Raw genomic sequence first — 27,919 nt, forward strand, 5'->3', positions numbered from 1 at the left:
CTAAAAAGTAAAACCAACTAAAAACATTATCACCAATGCGAACAAAAAATATGACAATGAAGCTGATTTGTTCGTCACGGCTTCTTCATCTGTAAACATGAACAATAAAAGGCTCATGATGCCAAGTCTCTTGAAAGTCTTAGAAAACGAAAAAGTGACAAAATCTGTTGCAATTATGCAACAAAAATTTTATAAAAATGCTTGTATAATTTTTGGGGAATTACCTACAAGTGATAATAAAAATAAGTGATTCATGTGTGGGATTGTTTTCGAACCAGATATAAAAATGTCATTTCAGACAACTCTGCTTTCTGCTTCGATTAGTTAGTTCGGGTTGACATGGACACAAATATGTCTTGGCACAATCATGTCGCTGGAATTGTAAATGCTGCTTCTCAAAAGTTTGGAACACTGTTCCGAACCAGAAAACACCTCAGTAACTTTTGATGCTTCATGAATCTCAGATCAGATCTTTTTTGGAGAATTGTTTTCATGTATGGAGCTCTGCCCCTAAGCATAGCCCTGAAGCTGCTGGATTCCGTCCACAAAATAGCCATCTCCATTAAAAAAAATAATCCTAATTTTTCTGTTGTGGACGTAGATAGTGGAGAGTATTATTTAGACCTATGAATTTCATATAGATTTTTCATTGAATACATTCCAACATCTAGAGTACTGATGGTCTATTTACTGCCAAATATCATTGGTCGTTCATGAAGAACAGGTTCAATCACGAATATGTTTATCATTTCTTCCACATTAGTGATAGTCTTGTTCAACTTGGATCTCCAAACACTAAGTACTATCAGTATCAGTGCAATAATTGTTCCTATGGGTGAATTGGGTAGAATAATTGTTATTTGCTACAGAAACAAATTTGAACGTTTATATTCGAACATAAGATTAATCATAAGAATATGTAGGAGGATAGTAATAATACTCCCTGTGGACATTTTTTCACTACCAGAAACTAGGAACTTGTGCAATATTATATGCTAATCCATCTAATTTATCTACGTCAACTGTTCTTTGAGAGTTTTTATAGATCAACATTTTTTTTAAAACACCGCTGGGTAAGTAATTCAGAAGCATTATCCATTTTCTGTATTGTTTCTGTACTTATGTGAATCAGTTTCAGTAGAAATGTTGCTGAAAATGTGAACTATTTATTTATTCATTCAATTATTCAACGCCAAAGCCAATTCACAAAAACATATTCAACAAAGTGAGAGGAACTACAAAGTATTTTCAAATGCTTATGTCTGATGTCTACATTAAAATTTACAATTTCACAAAACATTTAGCGAAGTGTGAAATACAAAATATCAATACATCCATCTCTAGTGACTACATTGCTAAAAGATGAAACAATTCTGGTACTTCCAAAAAAAAAAGATGTAACAAATCTGGTACTTACAAAGAAAATGGTAAGGTAAAGAATTGCTTCGAAAACGCTATAGCCATTTATATTTTAAATAGATCTAAGTTATTATGATAATGATTTCCCAGCTTTAGAATACGATGAATCGGACTGTTCAAAGCATAATTGGTATGGAAAAAATTCATATAAAAAATGTCAGTGTTTCTCGTAAATTTTTGTTTGGTATGGAAAGTTATTAGTTGAAGTAGTTCTGGGCAGTTTATCTTACTATTCATTAATTAAGAGGGAAAACTCGAATTCATAGAAATTCTCCTATCTTCCAATGATTTTAGATTTAACTTGGTTAAGAGTTGACTGTACTTATATTCAATTCGTTGAATACCAGACTGAAAAGCACGATTCCTTAAGGATTTCTTTTGAACATTGTCAATCAAATCTATATTTACATTATAGTATGGGTCCCATATAACCGAACAATTTTCAAGAATGAATCTTGTTTTGATATAAACATGCCAGTACACTATAATTAATATTCATTTCGACTACATTATCGTATTTAAATTTTTACATGCTTCGAAATTAAAATAACAATATGTTTCACATTACCTGATACAAGTTAGTTACTATCATATAGTTTCATTCGAGTCAACCATATTTGAAATTATATGGAAAGATAATAGCAAATATTCATATGACAGAAAGCAAAACACTCAGTTGAAACTGCAGCAGAGGGGAAACGTTAATGACCTTTAAAATTGAATAACTGAGAGCTGAATATATTTTCACGCTGGGTAATTACTTTCATCATGGATCGTAGACTGTTGACATTTGCACTGAAATAATGGAGTGGAAAGTTCGTATACACTTATCGTGTTTCTGATTATAAAAATATAATAGATGAAAATGGTGAAAATTACTGGCACAGAATATAAGTAACAGTTATTGTAGATGAGATTGAAAATATGCAAAGGAGCAAATTCTCAACAAAAACTGTTTAGTTTGATTTTTTTCATATCTCGTGCTAGGAATCACACGTTAAACGATAAAATCTCGATAATAATCGGCTCGCACACGTTTCAAGTGTTGCCATTCGTTGGGGGCGACACCTGTTAACGGAAAAAAAGATTTGGAACAGATATGTGTCAAAAGTTTTATGTTTTGTTGAGAGGCAAAGTATTCGCTCCGATCTAAAATTATAGCTTCATCCACTACTGAAGTGGCGTCCTGTGGTCACGATTTATGTCGATAGACGGGTGGGGCTAGCATTTTTCTATCGAGGATAACGTGATCAGATACGAGAAATATTTTAAATTAGAGTAGTATTTGACAATCATTCTACTACACGTGATGGATCACGTGTAGTACAATGATGTCAAATATCGATGTTATTATTATTCCTAATGTTCATTTTATTTAAATATGTATTTTAAAAAAAAAATTTTCAACCATTGTATGTTTTAACATCAATTTCCCACTCAATCATTGGCTGTAGAGGCAGAGTTATATAGTTTTTCTGTCATCAATCTCGAATGATGCCAGTTTTATACTTGATAATGTGGTCAAACCCGAAACCGGTTACCAGTGGTATTTAGACAAATGTATTTTTATTCATTTAATTTAAGTGATCATGAATTACCATAGAGTAAAATCACACATACTCGAATAATGAAATTATCCGAATTATTCTTCATTTTTTTCTTAGTGCTCAATCATTTTTTTTTAGTTCTCAAAGAAAAACTTGATGAAATTTCTTTATGTAAGCCTAACCAAACCTACTAACTGGTGTGAAGTTAGCAGCCATTTAGATTCTAGCAGCCACATAACCAGTGGCGTCGGTGAAAAAATATCTCATAAAATAGCAATTCCTATAAGGAAAACTTCAATCGACACGTCAGAAAGCACACGCTCAGTACTTCTTATATCAATTTCATAGATTTGCAAAAGGGATGAGAGGGTATAAATCTACCCTCGAATAACAAAAATCGAATGGACGACTTCTCAGAAAAATACTATCTGAATCAAATCAATGGTCTGTATTGGGAGCCATTTTACGAATATTTCGTACTGATATAATTCATTTGCAGAGCGAAAGAAGGGGTGTAATACTTCAAATAATTGAAAATCTGTAATAAAACTACTGCCAGTTTGAAATTCACAGGGTATTTTGGGAGATATCTCAAGAACTTCTCCCAAAAGAAAATCATGTTCCAAGAGAATATTAGTTCTCAGGAATTTTGATTCAATCTTATATCACTATCATTGGAGGTTATTCTCCTTGATCAAATTCTGGAAGTTGTTCCAATATAATTCAAATTACAATTACTCAAGTGTTTGCATCGTAGAGTTGTGTTTAGGAATTTCCAATTACTTTAACAATTTTTCTTGGAATTTGAATATTCTTTTCACATAATTGATAATTAGTACTATTGGTCATATTTTCTGTTTACTATATATAGGTAGTACATTGATTCTCATTAGATTCTGGTTATAAATATATATTTCTGAATTCGTGGGTTTTATATGCCAATCTGTTATTAATGAATTATTACTTCTACGAATTATTTTGATATCTACAGTAAATTGTAATTCAGGGTTGTAACTATTTACTTCGAGTACTTCGTGTGATTATCTTTAGGAATAGCACAAAACATCAACATAAATCGAAAATTTAGTCGAGACCGGTCCCTTCAATAAATTAGCAAGGAACCCATTGCCTGAGATGATTTCAGAAGTGTAAAAACACATTCAAGAATTGTCAAAATGTAATCACACAGACTTTAAATAGCAGTCTACAGGTTTCTAATCCTACAGTTACTAAAATATGCGGTATACCATCACCAGTTTCCACAATAATAAAATGGCTAAATGGCTAACCAAACAATTTGACACTTCCAAATTCACAATTGAATTTTTTATTTACATATTCTTACACAGGAGGTTGAGTATGTGAAGTTTCGAGTTTAGTACCATTTGATGTGATATTGTTGATAGCAAGTGTTTCTCTACCAGAAAATATTGAATATTTGAAGAATCTTCTCAGGGTACATGGTCTCAGTGGAAAGGTAATAGAATACTACATAAAAATGATGAAAAACTGCAAGGAAAAGAATGGTTTCCGGTTCAATAACTGTTTCTACAGACAGAATGAAGGCAAAGCAATGGAATACCCATTGCCTCACTTCATAGCTAATCAGTTCATGAATCGATTCTACTTGGAAGCAAATGATGAGTTGAATTACTTTCCATGGACTTGGATCCGATATAAAGGAGGAGTTACAATTCTTCGATGACTAAGTGAGTAGGAGTAACTAGGGTCTGGAATTTGATGTCTACAGGAAGAATATCAGTACTTTCACAAAGATTCCTGATAGCTCACATCATTAACTACAAAATTACAGGTCCAAACTTCTCTGTCCAAAGGGTTGTTACGTTCCCCTTGAGTGAAGGAACGTACGATATGAAAAAATGGTATCAGGGACTTAGCTGAAAGTAACATGTATCCTTCATATATGCGTTATTTATGAAATGTAAAGAGTAGAGTTCATACAAATTCGACTCTCTAAAAAGATATAGCCTTCAAAAAGTAGCCTTCAAAACGCCATACTCACTTCAAACCAGGACATGAAAATGAACGAAATCCTACTGACTCTTCCACGAATAAAATTTATTTTCATGAACCATATCCTTTCTGATATCACATAAAGAACTATGTTGATTATTCAATTTCTATATATATATATATATATATATATATATATATATATATATATATATATATATATATATATATATATATATATATATATATATATGTATGTATGTATATATATAACTCGTATAACAGTAACTCGTCTTGATAATGCCATCTGAGATGATGGCGAAACGTCGACTATCGAATAGAAAAACAACACATCATATATATATATATATATATATATATATATAGAGATATAGATATTATTGAGTGTGTATGATATAAATCAAAAGGAGGAAATTCGTGGACATGACACGTGTCCGTGGTTTGCCTCCATATTTCTTGAGTGTCATGTCCACGAATTTCCTCCTTTTGATTTATATATATATATATATATATATATATATATATATATATATATATATATATATATATATATTTATATATATAAAATCGTGTCCGCGGTTTGCCCCACTTTCGGAGTGTTGTGTCCACTAATTGTTTCATTTTTGATTTTTATATCATACCCACTCGATTAAATCTCTCTTTGTATTTATATCCTGGACCTGGATGTCACGTAGGTAGCTATAGCTGCCTACGTGGTCATGTTAGATGTAGCCTGGGAATTCTAGGTCTTCTAACTGGAACCACAAATGTGCGGTTGGCTCCTGTTGTTGACTCCGTGCATATGTGTTGTTTCCTGCTTTCGGCGAACAAGTGTTGCCCATCTTTTTACTTGCAGCTCCGCGCTGATGAGACCAATAGCCAGAAACACGTGTCCGCGGTTTGCCTCACTTTTGGAGTGTTGTGTCCACTGAATGTTACATTTTTGATTTTTAAATTATACCTATTCGATTCGATATATGTATATATATATATATATATATATATATATATATATATATATATATATATATATATATATATATATATATATATTTATACATATTTGTATCATATAGAGCTCCTGATGCAGCTAAAGTGCCTTTTTCGAACTTGGAGGCTGACAAATATTCTGAAAATGTCGTTCCAATGAGTCTTTTGACTGCTGAGGAATAGCATGACTTCAATATTGCCACCAGATGTGGGATTCATCGTTGTCTTAGGATGAGAAAAATTTTGACGATCCGGCATATGTATTTCTTTCACAACCTGCCATTTTGCATAACATATAGTACTCCTCTAGACTTCTTCAAGGCGGTGAAGGTGAGGATTCAGTTCTCCAGTGTTTATGTGGAGGTTCAACGACTGAGTGTTCAACTTTAACAACTCGCTCTGTAAAAGTAATAACCATCTCGGTTTTAATACCAATCTGCTCTTCCACCATACTCATTTGATCATTCAATGCAGAATTGATGCGTGCATTTTTGTCAATATTAAATCTTATTTCGGTATGTTTTGAATGAACGTGTTCTATGACGTCACGAAGCACTGGTACAATGAATTCTTAGACAGCCTTCAGGGTTAACTCCTCGGTTTCTGTAATGTGGTCGTCAACATATCCTGACAGATTCTATACCGTCTACCGGTTCACCGATATTCTGCAACCACTTGTTCTGAATTTCATCATCACCATGTGGTGTAAGAATGAATCCAATACCCGATCTTCCAACAACTGGCTCACCTACTTTTCCACACCCGAATTTATCAGTTGTGATACATATTGTTATTATTGTCTGTGAGTAACTCAGCCAGTTCCACACATGGAGTTCATAATATTGCAGTCAATTAATCCTTCTCCACGTAAATTCTCATTTATGCCCAATATTTCATCATTGTGCTTTTAAGATAAATAGATAGATAGATAAATAGATTTACTGAAGTTTTCAAATTAAACATATGAAAACTCAAGTCAGTAAGGTATAAATATATAACTGTAAAATATAACAAAAAGTATCACAGGTTTGTTTATATAAATATTGAAATATAAGTAAAACATACTATGGCTTTTATCATGTCTATAATTGTTGAGATTATGAAAATTCTAATAACTAAATACTAGTGTCTATTATTCTTCTGTTTTCTGCAATCGTCATGAAATTTCTATAAAAAATTATTTCGCTGAGTATGGTTCCATTTTATATATCAAATCGAAAACTAGGTTCTCAAAAGTATGTCGTCTGCCTTCTCCTCTGATTGTCACTGGTAAATGATTGTATAATTTGATGGCCATATAGCGTGGACCTCTTTCTGTATCGTCGGTGAAACCAGAAAATTGTGTATCTCCACTTTTTATTGAAAATGAGGTTATTGCGCCATCTATTTAAATTGGTTGAGAGCTATTGACTAGAAATTTGTGTATTCTAAATATCTTATAGTATTCTGTAAATTTTTAGATCAGAAATCAGTGTATCTCCGGCTTATGTCAGAGTGACGCGAAATGAGTGTAACTCCGCTATGAGCATGTTGATTCGTGCTGAATGTGAGAGCTGTGCAAACATTAGTGAAGTTAATAGAACTGATAAAAAGTGTATTTGTATGACACGATCATATTGAGGTAAGTGCTATTATATTACATTTCTTCTATATATATAAAGTAATTTTGTGTAATTTAAACATGAATAATTACTATTTCATTTTCGAATGGAGATACACTTTTTTCCATTCATATATTTTTATGGTGATACACAGTTTTCCAGACAAATTCAATACACACTGTTATTTTTCAAAAAGGCCGGAATATTTCGAATACTTTTAAAATAATATATATGAATAACAATTATTGGCAAATATTTTGTTGATACAAGTTTTTTGTTTAAGACTTTTCATCATGTCACGTGGATTGAAGATTCTCGCAATGTTGAATCTGCAATGCCCAATCCGACCGGATGAACCACCAGACTCGTCAATTTTGAATACAGACGCAGAAGATATACTAAATGAAGCAATCAATAACGAAATACTGTTTGCATTGGATAATTCCAGTATTTCAAATACGGAAGAAATGAGAAGTTTTATTGAGAATGACAATATTGTCTTAAACAAATCCGCCATATTAAAATCAGATCTCCTTGAAGGACAGACACACATTACAAGACCAGTCCAAGAAGAGACGAAAATAGGAAAAAATATTTTGAGTGATATTTCTGCAATAATTCAGAACAATACAGCGGGTTCTGAAAATCAAGAGCTGACTCAAGATGAGATGGGAGAAAACAGCCATATCGACTACCACCCTTCAATTCAATCAGATATCAGTGAAAATGACAGTATTGAAGAGGAAATTATAGCCCATGATTCGGATGATTCCAGTGATGGAGAAGAGAGAAATCAAGAAATAGAAGAAGAATCTAGACAAAATGGTAGAAAGAAAAGAAAGCTTGGCATAGCAAGACAGGACGTGACTTACCAAGAAAATAAGAGAAAGAGAGAATTGGGCTTGCCATATAAAGGCAAAAAAAGGTTTGATGGAAACTGGGACTATAAAATAGCAAAACAGGGAAAATTTTTGTCAAATCCATGTAACTGTAAATTATCTAAAAATGCCAAAATCTAATCGAAACTAAAAGGCATGCGCTATTTGAAAATTTTTGGAAAAAATAATGGCCTGAGAAACGTGAATATGTTAAAGGTCTTGCTATATTAAAAACTGTGAACAGGCGAAGAGGTACAAACGAAAATTCCAGTCGAAATTATTCTATAAATTATTATCTTGAACAAGACCTTGTGAGATTACGGGTATGCAAAAGAATGTTCAATGTCACCCTCGGATTAAAGTATAATTGCGTTTTAAACTGGATAAGGCCAAGTAATATCTCTGAAGTAGATCGTGAGGATATTATGACTGGAAAACAAGGAAAAAATGATAGGAAAAAACGTGAATCTGCCATTATTTATCAAAAGCTGAAAGACTTTTTTGAATCACTTCCAAAAATAGAATCACATTATTGTCGTTCTTCTACACAAAAACATTATTTGGAACCTATTTGGCAAACTATGCAAGAACTGTATCGCTTTTATGTGAATAATTATTGCAAAGAACAGAACGTGAAGCCTTATTCCCGTACAGTTTTTAACGAAACGTTCCATGGGATGAATCTATCTTTATTCCATCCCAAAAAAGATCAATGCGATACCTGCGTTGCATAAAAGACTCAAAATGTAACAGAAGAGGAATATCAGCAACATCTGATATTGAAGCAAGAGGCAAGAAATGAAAAAATGACAGACAAAACTGACTCGAATACAGAATTTGTTTTTACTATGGATTTGCAGTCTGTTTTACTAGCTACCAAGAATAAAGTTTCGAGCATGTACTATAAAACGAAATTGGCGGTACACAACTTCACAATTTATAACTTAAAAAATCAGGAAGGGTACTGCTATCTATGGAGTGAAGTCGAAGGATCTCTGATTGCTAACGAGTTTTCGTCAATTTTAATAGAGTTTATTGAAAAACAGGTCTTACCAAAGATGAATGATAACAACAGAACAATAATATTTTGTACTGGACAAAATCGAAATGCATGTTTGGCTAATGCTTTACTAAATACATCAATGCAATATAATATAACTATATTTCAAAAATATTTGTTCAAGCGTCACACACAAATGGAAGCAGACTCCATGCACACCACGATAGAAAAACAAATTCGAAATAAAGACATTAATGTACCAGCTGATTATGTGACATACTGTGAAAATGCTAGGCTGAAGCCATTTCCTTACAAAGTGTTTTATTTAGACCTTTTTCTTCAGAAATTTTTCAGAAATAAAATATTATACTTCTATAAGACCCGGTCGCAAAGTAGGAGATCCTACAGTCACAGACATAAAACAATTGAAATACGAAGGAGGGGTACTAAGATATAAATTAAGGCATACTGAAAATATTTGGCAGGAATACAATCAAAGAACAGTAGGACAGAAAAAACAACACGTGAATAGTACCCTATTACCAGTTCTATATGGAGAGAGAAGAAAAATTAAAAAAGAAAAGTTCGAGCATTTACAATCACTGAAAAAGAGCTTGAAAGCAGATTATCATTACTTTTACGATAATCTTCCCCATTATTAGTTTCATTTCATATTTGTAAGCTTTTTCATGAATAAAATAGTAACTTTTATGTACTTTTGTATTATTTTGTTTCCATATTCACTTATATAAAAATGTGTGTATGTCCAAAAAAAAGCAGAATTGAAAATGAAATAAGTGTATCTCCAGAAAAAAAATTGCAAAAAGTTAAAATAGTAATAAATGTTTTCTAATTAATTGGTATTAACCAATCGCATTATTGTAAACTCTAAAAAGATATTTGCGGGGCCATTTTTCAAGCATATTCAGTTTTATTGCTCTCCTGTACAATTTTGAAATTTGGAGTTACACCATTTTCTGGTTTCACCGACGGTATTTCTTAATCTATGTTAAGGAAGAATGAGGTTCGTGTTATTCCTAGTGAAGTACTCATGAATGTTTTTATGAATGATGGATTTTTCTTTATCGTCATTAACGAAAATAATAAAAACATGAATGTAAATCCCATATAAATTGAGTAATTTATTACTTTTGAAAATATTATTACCGGAATCTGTAAAGTTCATGTAAAGCATTGTATTTATTATACGTTTTTACATAGTGAAAATGCGATCCAAGAGAGAACTTCCACCCCAGAATAGGAAAGGATAGATAGTTCCAAAGTATGACGTTTCTAGTGCAACTGTATTCAAGCCACTCTAATTGATAACATTTGCTAGCAAATTTTTTGCAAGACGCTCAATGTGTACGTCGAAGTTAGATTTGTCATCTACATACCCCCTACAATATTACTTTCCAAATTCATATGGCAGTCAAGAGGTTGAACAATTGGAATCATCAGCGTAATTGACAAGTTTGGTGCTGGTGTTTTCAATAATTTCAGGAAAATAGTTTATATAAATAATTAATAACAAAGGACCTAGCACCCTTCCTTGTGGAACACCTTCATTAACATCAGATATGTCAGGGTAAAAAATTTCTGCCTAGTGTTCAATGAAAACTTTTTGTTTTCTGTTGCTAAGATACGATCTCATAAGATCTAAAGCTTTACCCCTGATTCAGTGATGACTTAGTTTTTATATTAACACAGCATGGTCCACACAGTCAAAAGCTTTACTCATATCTAGAAAAACACCACAAGCGCTAGAGTCTTGTTCAGGTAAAGAATGAAGTTTGTCTATGAAATCAAAGAATGCTGTTTCTGTATTTTTTCCTTTGAGAAAACCGTGTTGGAAATCATTGAACAAATTAAGGGCATTGGAGAAATTAATAGTTCTAGTGGAATAAGATAACTTTGAATAACTCAGAAATAGATGTCAAAAAACTGATTGGCCTATAATTACCCATATCGTTCTGTTCTCCCTTTTTATAAAGTGGTAACATTATTGCCAGCTTCATTTGATCTGGAAATATTCCTGACTTTAAACAAATTTCAAAAAAATGACGGAGTACGATAGAAAGTGAATGGGCACACTTTTTCAATAATTTAGGTGGACAATCATTAGTACCGCTATTCAGTTTGTTTTTTAGTTTTCTGTATGCATGAAAAATGTCTTCTTAACTGTTGACATCTAGTTGGTGTGATTTTTATCTGATTACATGATCCCTCTTTGCTTATAAGAGGCGAAAATTTTGTATTGAAGCAGTTTGCTAGATCAACATAATACATGGCAAAACGATTTCTTCTTTCAAATGTTTCTTGTTAGAAGAATTTATTACATTGCAGGTGTTTTTGATTTATTATCACTATTTCGTATTGAATTAATGAAGTGTTCACTTTTGTTTTATTCAAAAGTTGTCTATATGCTTCCCTATATTCGTTATAGATTTTTATTAAGAGTTTGACTGTTCTATTATTAATTTTCTCATTGGAATATTGGAATTGGAAGGTTCTTGTATTTGTTTTAAAAATGTTCTCCATTTCTCATTTACTGTAGAAATATTTCATTCCAATTATGTTGCTCGAATTGAAGAATGAAATTTTCAATATTTTGTATATGAAATAATCATCATTTTTCAACACTGGATTGTAGATGTTCAGAAAGGCAGGAGTCAATGAAAGCTGAAGTATATCGTACTTCGGATTTGATAATGATGTTATCAATACAAGTTTTCGATCCGTTGGTTACGCGAGTATATTCATTAATTGTCAAGATGGTATTAAAAGAGTTTAGCAAATCTAATAACTCAGATTTTTTTTTAGATTACACATTAGAATTCAAATCAAAATCTCCTGCAGTAATAAACGAAAAATTTATTACTAACGAGAGCAGAGAGGACATTTTTGTAAAGAATACTTGCAAACTTCCATTCGGAGGATAATATATAGAGTGCTTCATATTTGATCCTCACCATTAGGATCTCTGAAAATGAGAGATACGAAGATGGTTGAATTGGGAACAAGTTAAGCATTCACTAGACTAATAATAAGTTGTTGGGAAAGTCGTGAAATTCCGAGTACATCCGGAGGTATCCAGAAAAAACAGAAATTTCGGAAAATGGTTTTTATTTTTTATGGCTACATTTTTCGAAGGATTCGAAAATATATTGAATTTTCACGGTACAACTGTTTCCCTGCTACATAATGGTGTTTTCAGATTTGCTATCCGACGTTTCGTCCTCCGGTCATCACTATCAACTTTATTTTTTTCTCATAGGCGCTACATTAGATTTTTTCTGTTTTGAATATAACCAGATTTTACCTTTTCAATGATGTATCATAAGTTATCATTCTTTTTCGAAAAATTGGAGATATTGAAAACAATTAATATTCATCATAATAGGCTTTGACTATAATGTTTTTAAATTTGACTTTCAATTTGTTACATTCAATGACATTTTGTTATTGTACAAGTCATTGACTTTTTGGCTTTCACGAATGAAGAAAAAATGACATATTTATGATATAAATATATTACAAATACGAAAGAAACAGTGTTCGGACATCGGAAATGTATTAAACTTGTATTCCGAAAGACGGCAACCATATCGAACTAAGGTAAAGTTATTGGATCAAAATCTCACCGAGATTGGTTCATTTGAATTGAAAAGCCGAGGAAAAAATACGGAGACAGAATGGACCAGAAAACTAAAGAAAATTTGATAAATGAGGTATGTATGAGGTAAGTTAGTCATTGTGTTCTTTTCAATAAAAATTTATAATTTGCAAATAAACATCAACCCGGAAAAATCTCCACGTCAAATTTTCTCCGAAATGAATATTTGTCATATAAGTGCTTGGAGACATCTCAAAGAAAGCGGTTTAAAATGTTACAAAATACTCATAACTCAAAAATTGCATACAGGTGATCCCGAAAGTCGATTAGAATTTTGTAATCGGTTATAAAGAAGACTTTTTCTGTTTTCCTAGAAAATGTAATTTGGACAGATAAAAGCACTTTTACGAATTGTGGGGTATTCATAATTTTGGGTTCTCATTTATTTGACGGAATTCTCAATGGAGACACCTATCACCAGTTTCTAATGTCGATTTTCGAAAACTATTTGGATTATATACTTTTGGCTAACTATAACAACATCTGGTTTCAACATGATGGTGCTCCACCGCACACTAACAGACGAGTATCTAATCACCTGACTGACAGGTTTGGTGATAAATGGATAAGGAATAATGGGCCGGTGTGGTGGCCTGCAAGGTCTACAGACTCAAGTGTTATGGATACATTCTTATAGGGTACACTGAAGAATAAAGTTTATGGTCAGATGGAATATCAAAATATTGATGACCAGCAACACAGCTTTGATAGAGAGTGAATAATTCGTGCAGTGAATAATTTTCCTAAAAGGTGAGAGTTGTGTTATCATGAACGAGGCCAGCATTTCGAAAATTTGCTGTGATTTACTTTTGTCTTTACATTTTAGTTACTCATTGGCTTTTCAAACGAACCAAACTCTGTGAGATTTTGATCCAATAACTTGAACATAGTTCGATGTAGTTGTCGTCTATCGGGATACAAGTTTAAATACATTTTCGATGTCCTAACACTATTTCTATCGTATTTGTAATAAATGTGTATCATGTATCTGTTTTCTTCATTCGTGAAAGCCAGAAATTCAGTTAGTTGTACCATAACAAAATGTCATTGAGTGTAACTAATTGAAAGTAAAATTTAGAAAAATCAAAGTTAAAGCCCATTATGATAAGGTTTTTATAATATCTCCAATTTTCAGAAAAAGAATGATAACATGTGATATATCATTGAAAAGGCAAAATCAGGTTCTATTCAAAACAGATAGAATCCAATATAGCGCCCATAAGAAAAAATAAGGTTGATGATGGTGGCCGAAAGACGAAACGTTGGATAGCAAATATGAATACACCATTATGCGGCAGAAAAAAATGGCAATATGATGGTGCAATTTATTTTCTAATCCTTCGAAAAATAAAGCCAGAAAAAATTAAAAGCGTTTTACGAAATGTCTGTTTGTTCCAAATATCCCCGGATATACTCGGAATTTCAGAACGTTCTCAACAGTATATTGTTAGTCAGGTAAATACGCAACTTTGCCCCAATTTAACCATCTTCGTATCTCACATAGTTTCCGAGATCCCAATAGTGAGGATCGAATTCGAAACACCCTGTATACATGAAACCAAATACACTATATTGCCTAGCACATTCGAAATGATTGAATAATGATAACCCACATATGTCATTTCTAGATTTTCCTTTTGTACCGTCTTTGCCATAAATAGCAGCTCCTCGATGGCTGCTTTTTTCTCTACAGAAGCTGGATATCAGATTATAATTCGTCAGATCCATCACCCTCAACTCCACTTCAAAACACCAATGTTCGGTCAAACATAGAAAGTTTATATCAACACTAGTCAAAAAAACCAATTCATTTCTACTGGTATTGAGACACTGTATATTTTGATGAAGTAGACCTGCACTATTTCTCTCGTCAATGATTTTGGTATTTACAGCTAGATCTAGATTTGGGAGAATTTGGGATATAAAAAATTTTAGTGATTGTTTTCAAGTTAGTAATCCTCTAGTCGGGAAATTTGTGGATCTAGAGGTCTTGCGTCTAGTGATGAATCATCATAAGAAATTTCAAACTGCTTGTCGCTCTCTGACAGGATATTCACTTCAGTTCCTGACTGGGTAGATGAACTGAACAGATTCATGAATTGATGTTATTTAGCAGGAACCAGATTTTCATTTGTTACTCTCAACTGATTGTTCAGTTGATTTAGTATTGAATAACAGCTCAATGTATTTAGCTAATGCCTTACTTGTGTAAATAATATCAGGTTTCTTGAACAGGTTTTAGCATTTTTTGGTTGTTATTTTGTTGGAGATGATTGTTGCCGTCAAAAATTCGTACTGAGGAGTCTGAGTCTGAGAGCTTCTTTATTAATTCCGTTGCGGTTTTGGTTAAGATATTCTCACTCTACTTGATGATGTGCCTGATTTGCAAGATAGTGAGCCATATCACTTTCATCAAAGTTTGTAACCAAAAATATTTTATTTTTGACTACAAGTTTTCTGTTTACGACCCAACAGGTTCATTAAGAATAGATTGATGTTTTCTTTGATCACAAAATTGGGTAAATTCATTTGGTGTATTTCGATCAATTTCATCACCGCCAATGGTTTGAATATCTGTTATCTTAAATTTATCAATCAGCAAAGTAGCGGTTCGTGTATCAACATAGTTGAATGGAACTTTTCTACTGATCTGTTAAGGGCAGCTCCTTGATATAACTACCATATTTTCAACTATGGTTTTTGACTTTCTATCAGCTTGGACATCTCCGATTTTGTATCCAGTGCTTGTTGAACATAGTAATCTTCTCATTTCCTCAATTTTTCAATATATTTTTCCCATATCACCATCTTCAATCAGATCATTTATTGTTTGTTCCAGTTTGCTTGTCTTCTCTTCAATCTCGGATAAACTTCATCTTTCTCTCTGCAGGAGATAATTTTGTTACCGGTTAAAAAAAAGCAACCTTTTTCCTAAAATTTGAAAGGATACAACTTTTGTGAAAAACATTTGACCACTTAGTACAAACATAATGCAAAAACGGTTTATTTTTGCAGCATTCATAATTGGTGCTCACAGAGATCTGTGGTTGCATGTTGCTTGTTTGCTGGAATATACTAAACTCCAACCAATCGTGAACTCCAAAGTGATCGATGGCGATCAACCAATTCTTTCAGTTCATCATTACGAAAAACATAATCTCAGGGTGATTCAGAAGTACTTTGACAAACTTCAGGAGGCGATTCCTCACAATATTCTAATATGAATTGTCCAAATAAATAAATGTCCGGAAACGCTTCGTTTCCGGACATTTTTTTTTTCAAAAAGCTTTTGAAATACTGAACTTAATCAAACGAAACTTGGTAATAGGAAGTTTTTGAGGTGTCGAATTCGAACCTGATGTTCTTATTGCTCTTACTTGTAGGGGGCGCCACCTACAAATATTTTTCTTTTTTAAAGATTCATAACTTTTTGGGCGTACTTCTAGCACATTTTTCAGTAAAAAAATCGATTCCTCTATCATATCTACGTAAATAAGCTACCCTTGTTAGTAGTCGCTGTAAGCAACCTTTTTCTAAATATTTGGACTTGAAAACTTCAAGTCGATTATTTGATAATCGATGCATGTTGAAGTTATTACGAATATTTTGCTTTTTTCACAAGAATGCTTTGGAAATGAATTTGACATTTTACTCGTTTGAAGAGGTCATTACTGTTGGGTACGTTCCTTTATGACATCCTTAAGCGAAATAGTTATTTTTGTATCGAGGGTGCATAATCAGTATTTGTTTTAATGAAATCTGCAAGAAATGTCAACATTTCATTTCAGGAAATTTTGAATATGTAGAATACACTAAAATAAACGAAACTAAATTGTATTCAAATAAATTGTTAGAAGTGTCCACCTTCAGCGAAGATACAGGCAGTCAGTCGTCTAGTCATTGAATGTCGTACCCGCTCAAAAATTATTGGTGTGTTTCTTATTGTTTCACAGGCGTCTACTATTCGGTTTCTTAGATCTTCCTCGTTCACTACTGGAGTCTTATGAACTAGTGACTTCAAATGTCCCCAAAAATAAAAATCTATCGAATTTAGATCTGGGGAACTTGGTGCCCACGCCTGGTTAGGTTCTTCTACACCCCTACCGATCCATCGATTTGGATAGACTGTGTTAAGGAATTCCCTAGCTACAACGCTAAAATGGGCCGGAGCCCCATCATGCATTAACCACATGCGGATACGAATTTCTAATGATACATTCTGAAGTAGTCCCGGCAATTCATTTTCTAAAAAGTGTCTGTAAGTTGCGCCATTCAGTCGGAGCGGAAGAAAGAAAGGACCTATCAAGTAATTATCAATTATTGCCGCCCATACATTTACAGAAAATTGATACTGATAATGCCTTTCACTAACTGCATGCGGATTTTCGAGAGCCCAAACATGGTTGTTATGAAAGTTTGTGATAGCATTTCGGGAGAAGTTTGCCTCGTCCGTGAAGAGAACATATCTTAAATATTGAGGATTTCCAGCCAATTTTCTCAAAAACCATTGACACATAGTAATGCGTTGGGGAAAGTCTCGTGGCAAAAGAGCTTGTACACTTTGAATATGGTATGGGTAAAACTGTTGATCGTGGATAATTCTCCAAACTGTGGACTGAGTAGAATTGACAGCTTCAGCAATTACTCTTGTGCTTGTTTCTGGATTCTCCTCGAGAGCGTTCAAAACAACTTCTTCCAATTCTGGGGTTCGGACTGCTCGTGGTCTTCCAATAATATCAGCTGCCCTCTTAATGGTACCTGTTTCTGCCAAACGACGGTGGAAACTAGCAAATGTTGTAGCTGAAGGCAGTACTTGATTAGAAAATCGCTCCTGGTAAATACGTCTTGCTTCGCGCACATTGCCATCCGCAAGGCCATAAACGAAATGCATATCTTGTTTAAATAATCCAATTTTTCAAAATAAGTGTTTTCTACTTCTACTTACGGAAACTTCAACAAAACGTAACTGTCACAAAATACGTAATTACAAAACTACTCACAAACATCAAATTTATTTCCAAAGCATTCTTGTGAAAAATGCAAAATATTCGTAATAACTTCAACATGCATCGATTATCAAATAATCGACTTGAAGTTTTCAAGTCCAAATATTTAGAAAACGGTTGCTTACAGCGACTAGTAACAAGGGTACTCATTTACGACCTAGAAGAATAGAAGGATCGATTTTTTTACTGAAAAATGTGCTAGAAGTACGCCCAAAAAAGTTATGAATCTTCAAAAAAGAAAAAGACGTGTAGGTGGCGCCCCCTACGAGTGAGAGCAATAAGAACATCAGGTTCGAATTCGACACCTCAAACACCTCCTATCACCAAGTTTCGTTTCAAACGATAGCATCTTCTGGCGCCAACTCCGTGGCGTCATTCAAGGTCAATGTGGAATGGTGTAGGTCCTCAACCAACCATAGACCACTACTAACTTGGTGAAATGCGAGTCAGTAACAGTATTACAGTCCTGGTAATTGAAAAAATGCTCGTTTCGGATCTGCTCTGTTGACTTAAATTGCAGCGGGATATTTCAAAAGTCATTCCTTACAAGTACAACATTTTGTAGAACCTAAGAAGTGGATCAACTATTCAAAATATACAATAAAACTTTGACACTAGTTTACGATAGATTCACCAACCGAATTGGCTCTCTTAGCAGAAAGTAATAGAAAACTTTCAGTATGTGGAAAGAGTGGTTTCGATGGAGTTATACTACGCAAGAGTTTCCAATGTAAATTTACAGTATGCGCAAGTTGAATAATTAATTTTAACCCAATTATGTCCAAGAAGTGTTAGTCCAGTTGCCTTTCTAAATTTTCTTAAATGACACTCTTCATGACCGACGGAGGTTGCGAACAAGTTTACATGAAAATTCATGTTTGATACATTAACAAATCGTTTTCAATTGGGTTTTTTCACTTTTTTTCATAGAATAATAATTCTTTTAGCAATGCATTTTTCCTCTTCTGGTGAAAATAAAAAATGTATGTGAATATGAATATTTCAGTGGGGAAATATCAGCATGGATCCAGACACGATAGAAAAAAGGTCGTCCCCAGTAGCAAGTATTGTATTTGAGGCATCAACTCAAACTCCAACCAATGAAATATACGATTCTCCGTTATTTACCACTAAAGGCTATTGCCTCAAATCATCTGGACACAGCAATCAGGCTTTGACTAATATACACCGTATGAGACAGCACGGACAGGTAAGAATCGGTCAGTAGTAGCTGCATGTTGATTACGACAATATCATCAAAATTCATAAGAACCATCTTCATATCATTGGTCATGTTTGAATGATTTGCTCAGGAATGTGTAGAATTTTTTGGTGTGAAAAATTTTGTTCGATTTGCAATGCTAAGATCACAGTTACTAGGTAATCTAGAGCAGTGAAAATTCCACGAAATGTCTTGTTATCTGAAATAATCTTGTGAAATATTCAAGCACGAAAAAGTTGAAGTACCTTCACAAATGTTGGAAGTTCAGGTTTCTGGATATGAATTGAAAAAAATAAATGAAAAAAGTGTTTTATGTTGGCTGGTTTCATTAAAAAAAAATAATAATGATGTAGATGATGTACTTAAACCTAAAAAATAATTCGGGAGATTCTAGGTAGCCGTCATCACACCATTCGCTTCAACAATCTACGTTATTGATCAGATAAAAAAAAATAATATCATTGGGAGTAGCTTGACCTGAGTAAATATGTGAATACTACGCCCAATAAATTTATTATTTTTTTATCTGATTAATACCGTAGGTTGCTGGAGGTAGTGGTATGATGACTGTAACCTTAGACCTTCCGAATCATCTCTCAGCTTTTAGTACATTACATCATTGTTATCTTTTTTTTTTCAATAAAATCGTTCAACATATTATTTTTTCATTATTCTTCCAATTTTGTAACTAAATTCTTTCCATTCAGTTCAGTTCATTCAGTGCCTCAGTGTCACAAGGTTCATTTTCCAACAATTCGTTGCAATCTAACTTCTCTATACGTTTTTTAGCTGCGACCATCTTGAATTTGCGTCTTATTCAAAGAGTACTACTATTTTACTAGTCAAGCTCTGTCATTTGATACCCATATTGAGGTAGTTGTGTAAATATTTGTAAACTGCCATTTTGTAGCTTCGGCCATCTTCGGCCATTAAGAGAGTATAGTTACGACCGTACCGGGGGGCCTGGGGGGCCGGTTAGGCCCCCAGACGCACCCTGGCGTTGGATGCGATCGGGTGTGGAGGGGTGGATTTTCGGGAAATCCTTGCGGGTACAGCCCCTCACCCCACACCAACAGGATTTCGCAGGGCTTCCTCCCGCTCACCGAACCCGGAATTGCTTCCTTACATCTACTTAGTGTGGCTAACCAAGAGACAGGACCATCGGCAGCGTTCGACCGAACGTTCGTACAAGTTAACTAAGCTCTTCTTTCGCCAGAGAGTGCTCGCGTCGCACACCTGCCCCCGCCAGCCATGCCAAATCAGTTGGGAATATGGTCCCGGAAGTGGCCGGCCGGGGTCCTAACCTCGGATACTAGTAGCTCCGTCCAATCGGGTTCCGACACCTCAAGCGTCTGCCTTGGTGCCCTCCAAGGCTAGACTCGGATACTAGAGCCCGGAAGGACCGCGAGCCCCGACACCTCGAACGCTTGGATCCGTACAGAAGCAGGCGAGGATCACGGAACAGCATAAGCCGTCCAGTGCCTCAGAATGGGGCTGCAATGCACCCATGAATGGATTACCGCAACCCGTATCCCTTTACCCGCTAGCGGAGCCGCTGCCCCTAAGAGGCCAACGCCAGTTGGAGATGAGGCTCACTAGCCTCCAGCCGCGAGCGGGCACTCACCTCCCCTCTAGAACTCATGTTAGGAAAGTTCCCTTTCCAACGTTCGATGAGTAACCGTCGAGGACTCTCACGAGCATCCTCTACCACACATCATATGTCGAAGATGTCGCGCCCATTTCCCGTATAGGTGCAGGATAGGGCGCTTCATCAACAACTTTTGGGTGTACGCCGTGTGGTCTGCACCGCATACCCTTACGTTACCCCGAAGGGCACTCATGTTAGGAAAGCTACCTTTCCAGCGTTAGATGAGTAACCGCCGAGGGCTTTTGCGAGACACCTCTCCCACACATCTAGCTTGAAATCGGCCAACGCCTGTTGCCCGCAGATGCGGGATTGGGTGGTTGACCGATAACTTTACTGGGTGAGTGCCGTGTGGTCTGCACCGGGGGACTGTCAAACACCCATAAGAGAGAGACAGTGATCCCCCGCCACTCACCCCGCCCCAGAATTTATTAAATCGTATTGTCATCAAAACTGAATGTGTGTACCAAATATTAGATTGATCTATCAGAACAGGAAGGGGGTCAAACTTCAATGTATGAATTTGACCCAAACAAAAAGGGCAAGCTGAATGAAACCGTTTGAGAAAGTTCATCAAATGAAATTGCTTTCACTGAATTTGTTCCATTCCATATATATCTGTATCAGATTTTCTTTCTGCAGTGTCATGAAATACCTAGGTTCCTTAACTTGTAAAATTATTTATACAATGGAAGTCTGCACCTCCAATATGCAACTATGAATATTGTCAACCATTTCCAACAGAAAGTTTTGATTATTATCATAAAGTAATACTCCCATTCTGGTTTTCATAAAGAAATATTTTCATTAAAAATGCATTGAATTGTTCAGAACCTAAAGGTTTGTATGAAATTAACAACAAATATTTTAAGAAACACAAGAAGTTGTTCGGAGCTGTTCGAAAATGATAGATCAAGACGTTAGATACTCCCATTATGGTTTTCATAAAGAAATATTTTCATTAAAAATGCATTGAATTGTTCAGAACCTAAAGGTTTGTATGAAAATAACAACAAATATTTTAAGAAACACAAGAAGTTATTCGGAGCTGTTCGAAAATGATAGCTCAAAATGTTATTTCTAGAATTTTTCAAAGGTTAATACTATTATATTGAATATCGATTAGGATTGTTTCATCTACAACTGGATATTTTACACAAATGATGCTCAAAACATAACGATCATCTATACCAGAAAATTTGATAGATTCGGGTTGGAATTGTGATAATCAATGACATTAGTATTATTTACTTCTTGTATCAAATCGTCTATGAAAAGTCAAAATTTTTCTAAATAACTATCACACGTGTTTCAATAGCTTTCTCAGTCGTGTTCAATACTACCCTATATTATACGTAGTGCACCTTAATATATGTCTAATTTGAATGACAAAACGAATTCAATATTTGTAAATCATGGCAAGGGGGAATGCATGAGATCAATCATGATTACCACGATTCGTGAGAGAAAAGATTGAAATTCTATTTTTGGAAATACTCAGAAATTAGTAGTTTCGAGAATTCGGAACAGTTGCTCAATGACCCAATAGAATTCGTCAAATTTTGTTTTGTAATGCTGGATTTGGTAATAACTGAAAATTTAATGACCATGAACTGGTTAAATATCATTGAATAGGTAGTGTATATGTATATATACTGCTACCTAACCACCCTAACATTGAAAACCTTTATAATTATTATTTGAGTTTTTTTCCATGTTGGTGCAGTATATAAATCTATGGTATATCGGCAAAGCTGACTATTTCGCCACTTGTCTCAAGGTTCAGCATACTGTTTGAATACATTATACAAAAGTGGTCCAAGAACAGTTTCCTGGTTACTGTTTTTGATAAACTATGAACACCGTCAATGTTTACTATTTGTTTGCGGTTTGACAAGCTGATTTTCAGAATTTCATGATTGTTTTCTATAATTTCGTACTTTGAAGGTTTTATAAAGGCCTGAAAATTAAATAATTATTATTTCATTTTATCTAATGAGGTCGCATTATATATATTATCTTCAGTAGATCCTCTGTTTCACCACGATATAGATTTTTTTGAAATTCACAAATTTTCATTTTCATTAATCTATCGATAAACCTTGCTATGTTAGAAGTGTAATGGGTCTATAGTTTCACCTGGTTGTTGTGCTTCCACTTTAATAAATTCATTTCATTATTCTATTTTATTAACTTCTGGAAAATAACCTGTCATTTTCAGCATTTTCAAGTTTCAGCCTTGATGTTAAATCCTGGCAGTTTTTTCATTTGAGTTTTTTGATTATCAATGGACCGTCGGTAGTCAGGCGGTTCGACGTGGTAAGACTTCGTTAATCCTTAGCTCGTACAAGTTTCGCCTTCTAAAGATTGTCGTTCGTAGGGGTGCGACAGCTGGTTAACGGAAAACAGATTTTTGAAAAACTTCCAGTAGTGGATTCTGATAATACAATTATTCACTTCTAAGTTCGTTTCCGGTAGCATTCATCATCCTTCAATATACCTATCAAAAAGCAAATTCATTTATGTTTTTAATTCCATGAGTAATACACCTTGAAAAAGTGCGAATGATAATATGTTATAAATTTTCAACAGTTACGGGTCAGTCCAATCATAACGTTTAGTAATCGCCTTTGGAAGTCTTTGACCTTTAGCAGACTGAAACTGAGCAATATAATAAACTAGCCTAACGCCTCAATCAAATATATGAACTATGTAGGTAGATATGATGTCATTTTCGCATGGTGGTAATGATGCAGAGTACGGAGAAAATTGTTACGTGTTCAGTCAGTCTGTACCAATTATCATTGAAATCATTTGAAAAGTATCCGTCTGCACAAGCGAGCCATATTTCATCAATAGATCGAAATTGAGTAATATTCATATGTGTTATTTGATCTACAAAAATTCGTTTCCAAAACTTAAAATTCTGTATTGGATATAAGGTAATTCAAAAATTTCGAAACCACCGTTCCTGATCATCTTTCAGTGGAAATAAAGTTTTTATATAAAAAGTATATGAAGTCCTGAATAACTAAAGTACGTTGCCAATTATAAAAAGCTTTTTTTTTCAATGAAACAAAATATATTTGGATAACTTTAAACGAAGAAACCTGAATTACCGGTTGGATCAACATGAAAGTTGAAGTACCTGAAAGAAAGGGTGTTAATTTGGTTTGAAATAACTAATGTTCATTTCTGAACATCCATCAGCATCAATACTAGAAGAGTGGATTTGTAAGCAACGAGAAATCACTTAGTTTCTAATTTTATTGAAATATAAGTGTCAAACTTATATTACGAATTTGGGGACGTTTCCAAAGAGAGGAAAGAAGCAATCAATTTCAAAAAATCAATATCAAAGATGTATAGATTATCCAAAGAAATTATTTTCAGGCACAAACTGGAAGAAAAGTCTTTTTGAAACAGCTCATTTCATATAAACAATGAATTACGCATCTTTCTATACAGCTGATTTTCTAAAATTGATTACTTTCTTTTTTGTTTGAAAGATCCCCACATTTTTTTGTATGGAGTTGGAGAAGTAGAAAGCCAAAACTTTTCACTCCCAAAAATATTATTGATGATGGAAGACAAATCAATTCAACTATTTCTTTCGGGTTTTCATGGGTAATTTGATGTTCACCAGGAGCTCTATTAATTTTTCGAGAACAAAAAGCATCAATATTTTTTAAATTTTTCAATCATAATTTTCAATTTCATCATTGTTTTGGTCTTTTTTTGTGAATTTCAATACGAACTTTTATCTGGTTAATTCGCCTTTTGGATTCTACAACGACTGCGCCAATTACGTTTCTTCTCGAAGGAACTTTATTTTTAAAAACTATTGATTTAAAAACTTTTAGGAACTAGTGATTAAAATGATCTTGACAGAGTAAAATCTTCGGTAAGACTAATCTAATGTGCCCCCCATGCCCCCTCCCGGGTTGAGTGCCCTGAAGTGAAAGCTTCGCCCCACAACTAGTTTGCGAGGAAAACCTAATACTCCACTCCACCCACCCCCGCTCTCCGAGCGGTCCACAACTTACTGATGGGCACTTCAGCAAGATTGACATCTGACCTCTTTTGGTCGAAAGTCAGCCTTAGGTGCTTATACTTTCTGATCGTGTAAACTAATGTGTACATGAAATGTTCGCTTTCATACTGTCAAAGCTATCTACAAAACATTGGTTTATTGTTATCTTAAGTACCCTAAGGAATGTTTAATCCGTTTGCTGTAGCTGCCTGATGAGTCGATAAAGTATGATTCATTGCAAACTGTCCGAGTAGTTTACTGATGAATTTCACTAGTTCGGACTTCCATTGTCTACTATATAAAATGATTTGAAATCCCTGAAACAACTAAAAATGAAGTATTAGAAATGAATAGCTGAAAATAACAATTACATTAACCAAAATAAACCTGAAATGAAATAATAGTGAAATAAAATACAAGTAAAAATAGTACAATTGAATGGATAAAAATAAAGAAATGGAAAAAGAAAATAAAAATAAAAAGTGGAAAGATTCCAAGTCACGTTAGTTCACGACGTTTCGATTGTTAGTATCTATAATCGTCTTCGGGTGATGACTGGACTGATTCCTCCGAGAGATGACTATTTATAGGTCGTTCGAGTACTTTCACTCATCTCCTCTTTCCATTTTCCGCCTCACTGGTTCCGTGGGAGATGACCCGTTTTGGCGGGAGTTGGCCATTTTCGCTTGATGATGTGTTTCCATATGGGTTTCCGTAGAAATACGCAACATATGAAAACCCATCATCAAGCGAAAAATGGCCAACTCCCGCCAAAACGGTCATCTCCCACGGAACCAGTGAAGCGGCAAATGGAAAGAGGAGGTAAGTGAAAGTACTCGAACGACCTATAAATAGTCATCTCTCGGAGGAATCAATCCAGTCATCACCCGAAGACGATTGTAGATACTAACAATCGAAATGTCGTGAACTAACATGACTTGGAATCTCTCCACTTTTTATTTTTATTTTTTTTTCATTTCTTTATTTTTATTCATTCAATTGTTCTATTTTTACTTGTATTTTATTCCACTATTTTTTCATTTCAGGTTTATTTTGGTTAATATAATTGTTATTTTCAGCTATTCATTTTTAATTTTTCTTTTTTAGTTGTCTCAGGGATTTCAAATCATTTTATATAGTAGACAATGGAAGTCCGAACTAGTGAAATTCATCATGAAACATTGTCAATCACCTTCAAACAAATAGTTCACTGATCTTCTCTACCATGAATGAAAAACATTTCCGCACATTCAGTTGTGTTGTACAACATTGTTACAGATTAAAATTATGTTTCTCGTTCACAACGTATCGGAATAAAAATAAAATTCAATAATAATAAGAGTATCGTTCCTCGTCTCGAATTGAAAAATGCAATACAAAAACATCTTTCAAAAACGATTATTTCAAACATCCCTTTGTTGTTAGTTTTACGTATCAACTGAGTAAAATTTTTTCAGATAGAAACAAAGAAAAACAGTACAGGCGTATAATGTTTCAGAGTTTTAAAGTTGCTGTTACGGTAGTATTAAGAATGTTTTAAAATGTTTCTTGAGTCAATAATGGAAAATAAAATTTTAATTTCAATAATGAAAAGAGAAATGAATATTTCTATGTTTTTTACCACTTTTAATTGCAACTAACATTACTGCAGTTTCGTTCTATATAGACATTCTCAAACTAATACAATAAATTCAGTTTATTGTATAAAAATTGTGGTAAAAAACTGAGTTTATTGTATTAGTTTGATAATGTCCATTTAGGACGAAACTGCAGTAACGTTAGTTACAATTGAAAGTGGTAAAAAACATAGAAATTTTCATTTGTCTTTTCATCATGATCTCCTACCACGTGGTAACGGCTACATCCATCAATTTATTGAATTTCAATAAATAGTGTTTCATTTAATGAGTCGAAACTTACTACATCGGATGTAGCTTTGTAGTTTACCATCAAAGTGCCATTGTAGGGTAGCATTGAAGTTAGCTGTTACGTCTTTTTGTTTACCCCTCCCCATTACGGAAGTTATTTTCAGCGATTTCTTATATTCCATTCGGTTGTTCAGACACAGCCATTGTAAATTTTTAAATTGTCACCCTGTATATTAATTTTCTACAAATATTTGGAATTATTATGGGTTTTAAATAAACATTTTTGAATATATTTTTATTTTTATTCATTACTAGTTGTTGCCCGCGGCTTCGCCTGCGTAGAATTTGGTTTGTCACATTACGTTTCGTGTCAGACCATTTCAAACGAATAGTTACAATATTTTATTATTGACCCAGAACTTCTGGTTTCCAACTTCAAAACTGACGAAATTGAATACAATCTTCAAACACCAATTCTTACCCCTTGTGGTGGTTGCTTATTTACGCTATAAAAAGAACCTACCTGCAAATTTCAATATTTTAGGTATGGTAGCTTCGGCTGTACGTTATTATGAGAGTGTCAGTCAATCAATAAGTACTCACTTATACAATATTCAATAGCATCAGCAAAAACAAAACTGAAAGGATTAGAAGGAAATACAAAGGTAATCCTATTAATCCTACTATTACTAATAATATTATAAATGTGTGAAGTTTCTAAGGATGGATGCGAATGTTATGTATGTATTCACGTCTTTTACTTTTTCATGCTTAAACAGTTCAACGGACTCAAATTTACGTTGGTATGTAGGTAGATTTTGACCTGGAATAATAGATAGGGTATGTTTTCACGGTAACGCGGGTAAAACAATGGGAAACAGCTGGTATTTTATAGGTGAGTATTTATTGATTGTTTGACATTCTTATATTAACGTACAGCCGAAGCTACTGAACCTAGAATCTTGAAATATACAGGTAGGTTCTCTGTAAAGCGTAAATAAGCATCAAGAAAGGAAGTCAGGAATTTCCACCCCCAAGG

General features: G+C 34.0%; 1 protein-coding gene across 2 annotated transcripts in view; it reads left to right on the forward strand.

The window, feature by feature from the left end:
* LOC111514419 (kelch-like protein 17) overlaps positions 1–27,919 on the forward strand; it is a 100,807-nt gene that overhangs the window by 9,351 nt on the left and 63,537 nt on the right. Inside the window, exon 2 of one of the 2 annotated variants that reach the window (XM_074183384.1) lies at positions 19,119–19,322. In XM_074183384.1, the coding sequence (XP_074039485.1) occupies positions 19,134–19,322 (189 nt within the window). In that variant the 5' untranslated portion in view covers positions 19,119–19,133. Of the gene's footprint in view, positions 1–19,118; positions 19,323–27,919 lie in introns of those variants that run through there. The other variant, XM_074183385.1, reaches the window with a different exon arrangement.

The sequence above is a fragment of the Leptinotarsa decemlineata genome, unplaced genomic scaffold, assembly GCF_025532065.1.
Source record: "Leptinotarsa decemlineata unplaced genomic scaffold, Ldec_3_MD MMD2_tig00026340_RagTag_RagTag, whole genome shotgun sequence".
In the NCBI taxonomy this organism is placed as follows: domain Eukaryota; kingdom Metazoa; phylum Arthropoda; class Insecta; order Coleoptera; family Chrysomelidae; genus Leptinotarsa; species Leptinotarsa decemlineata.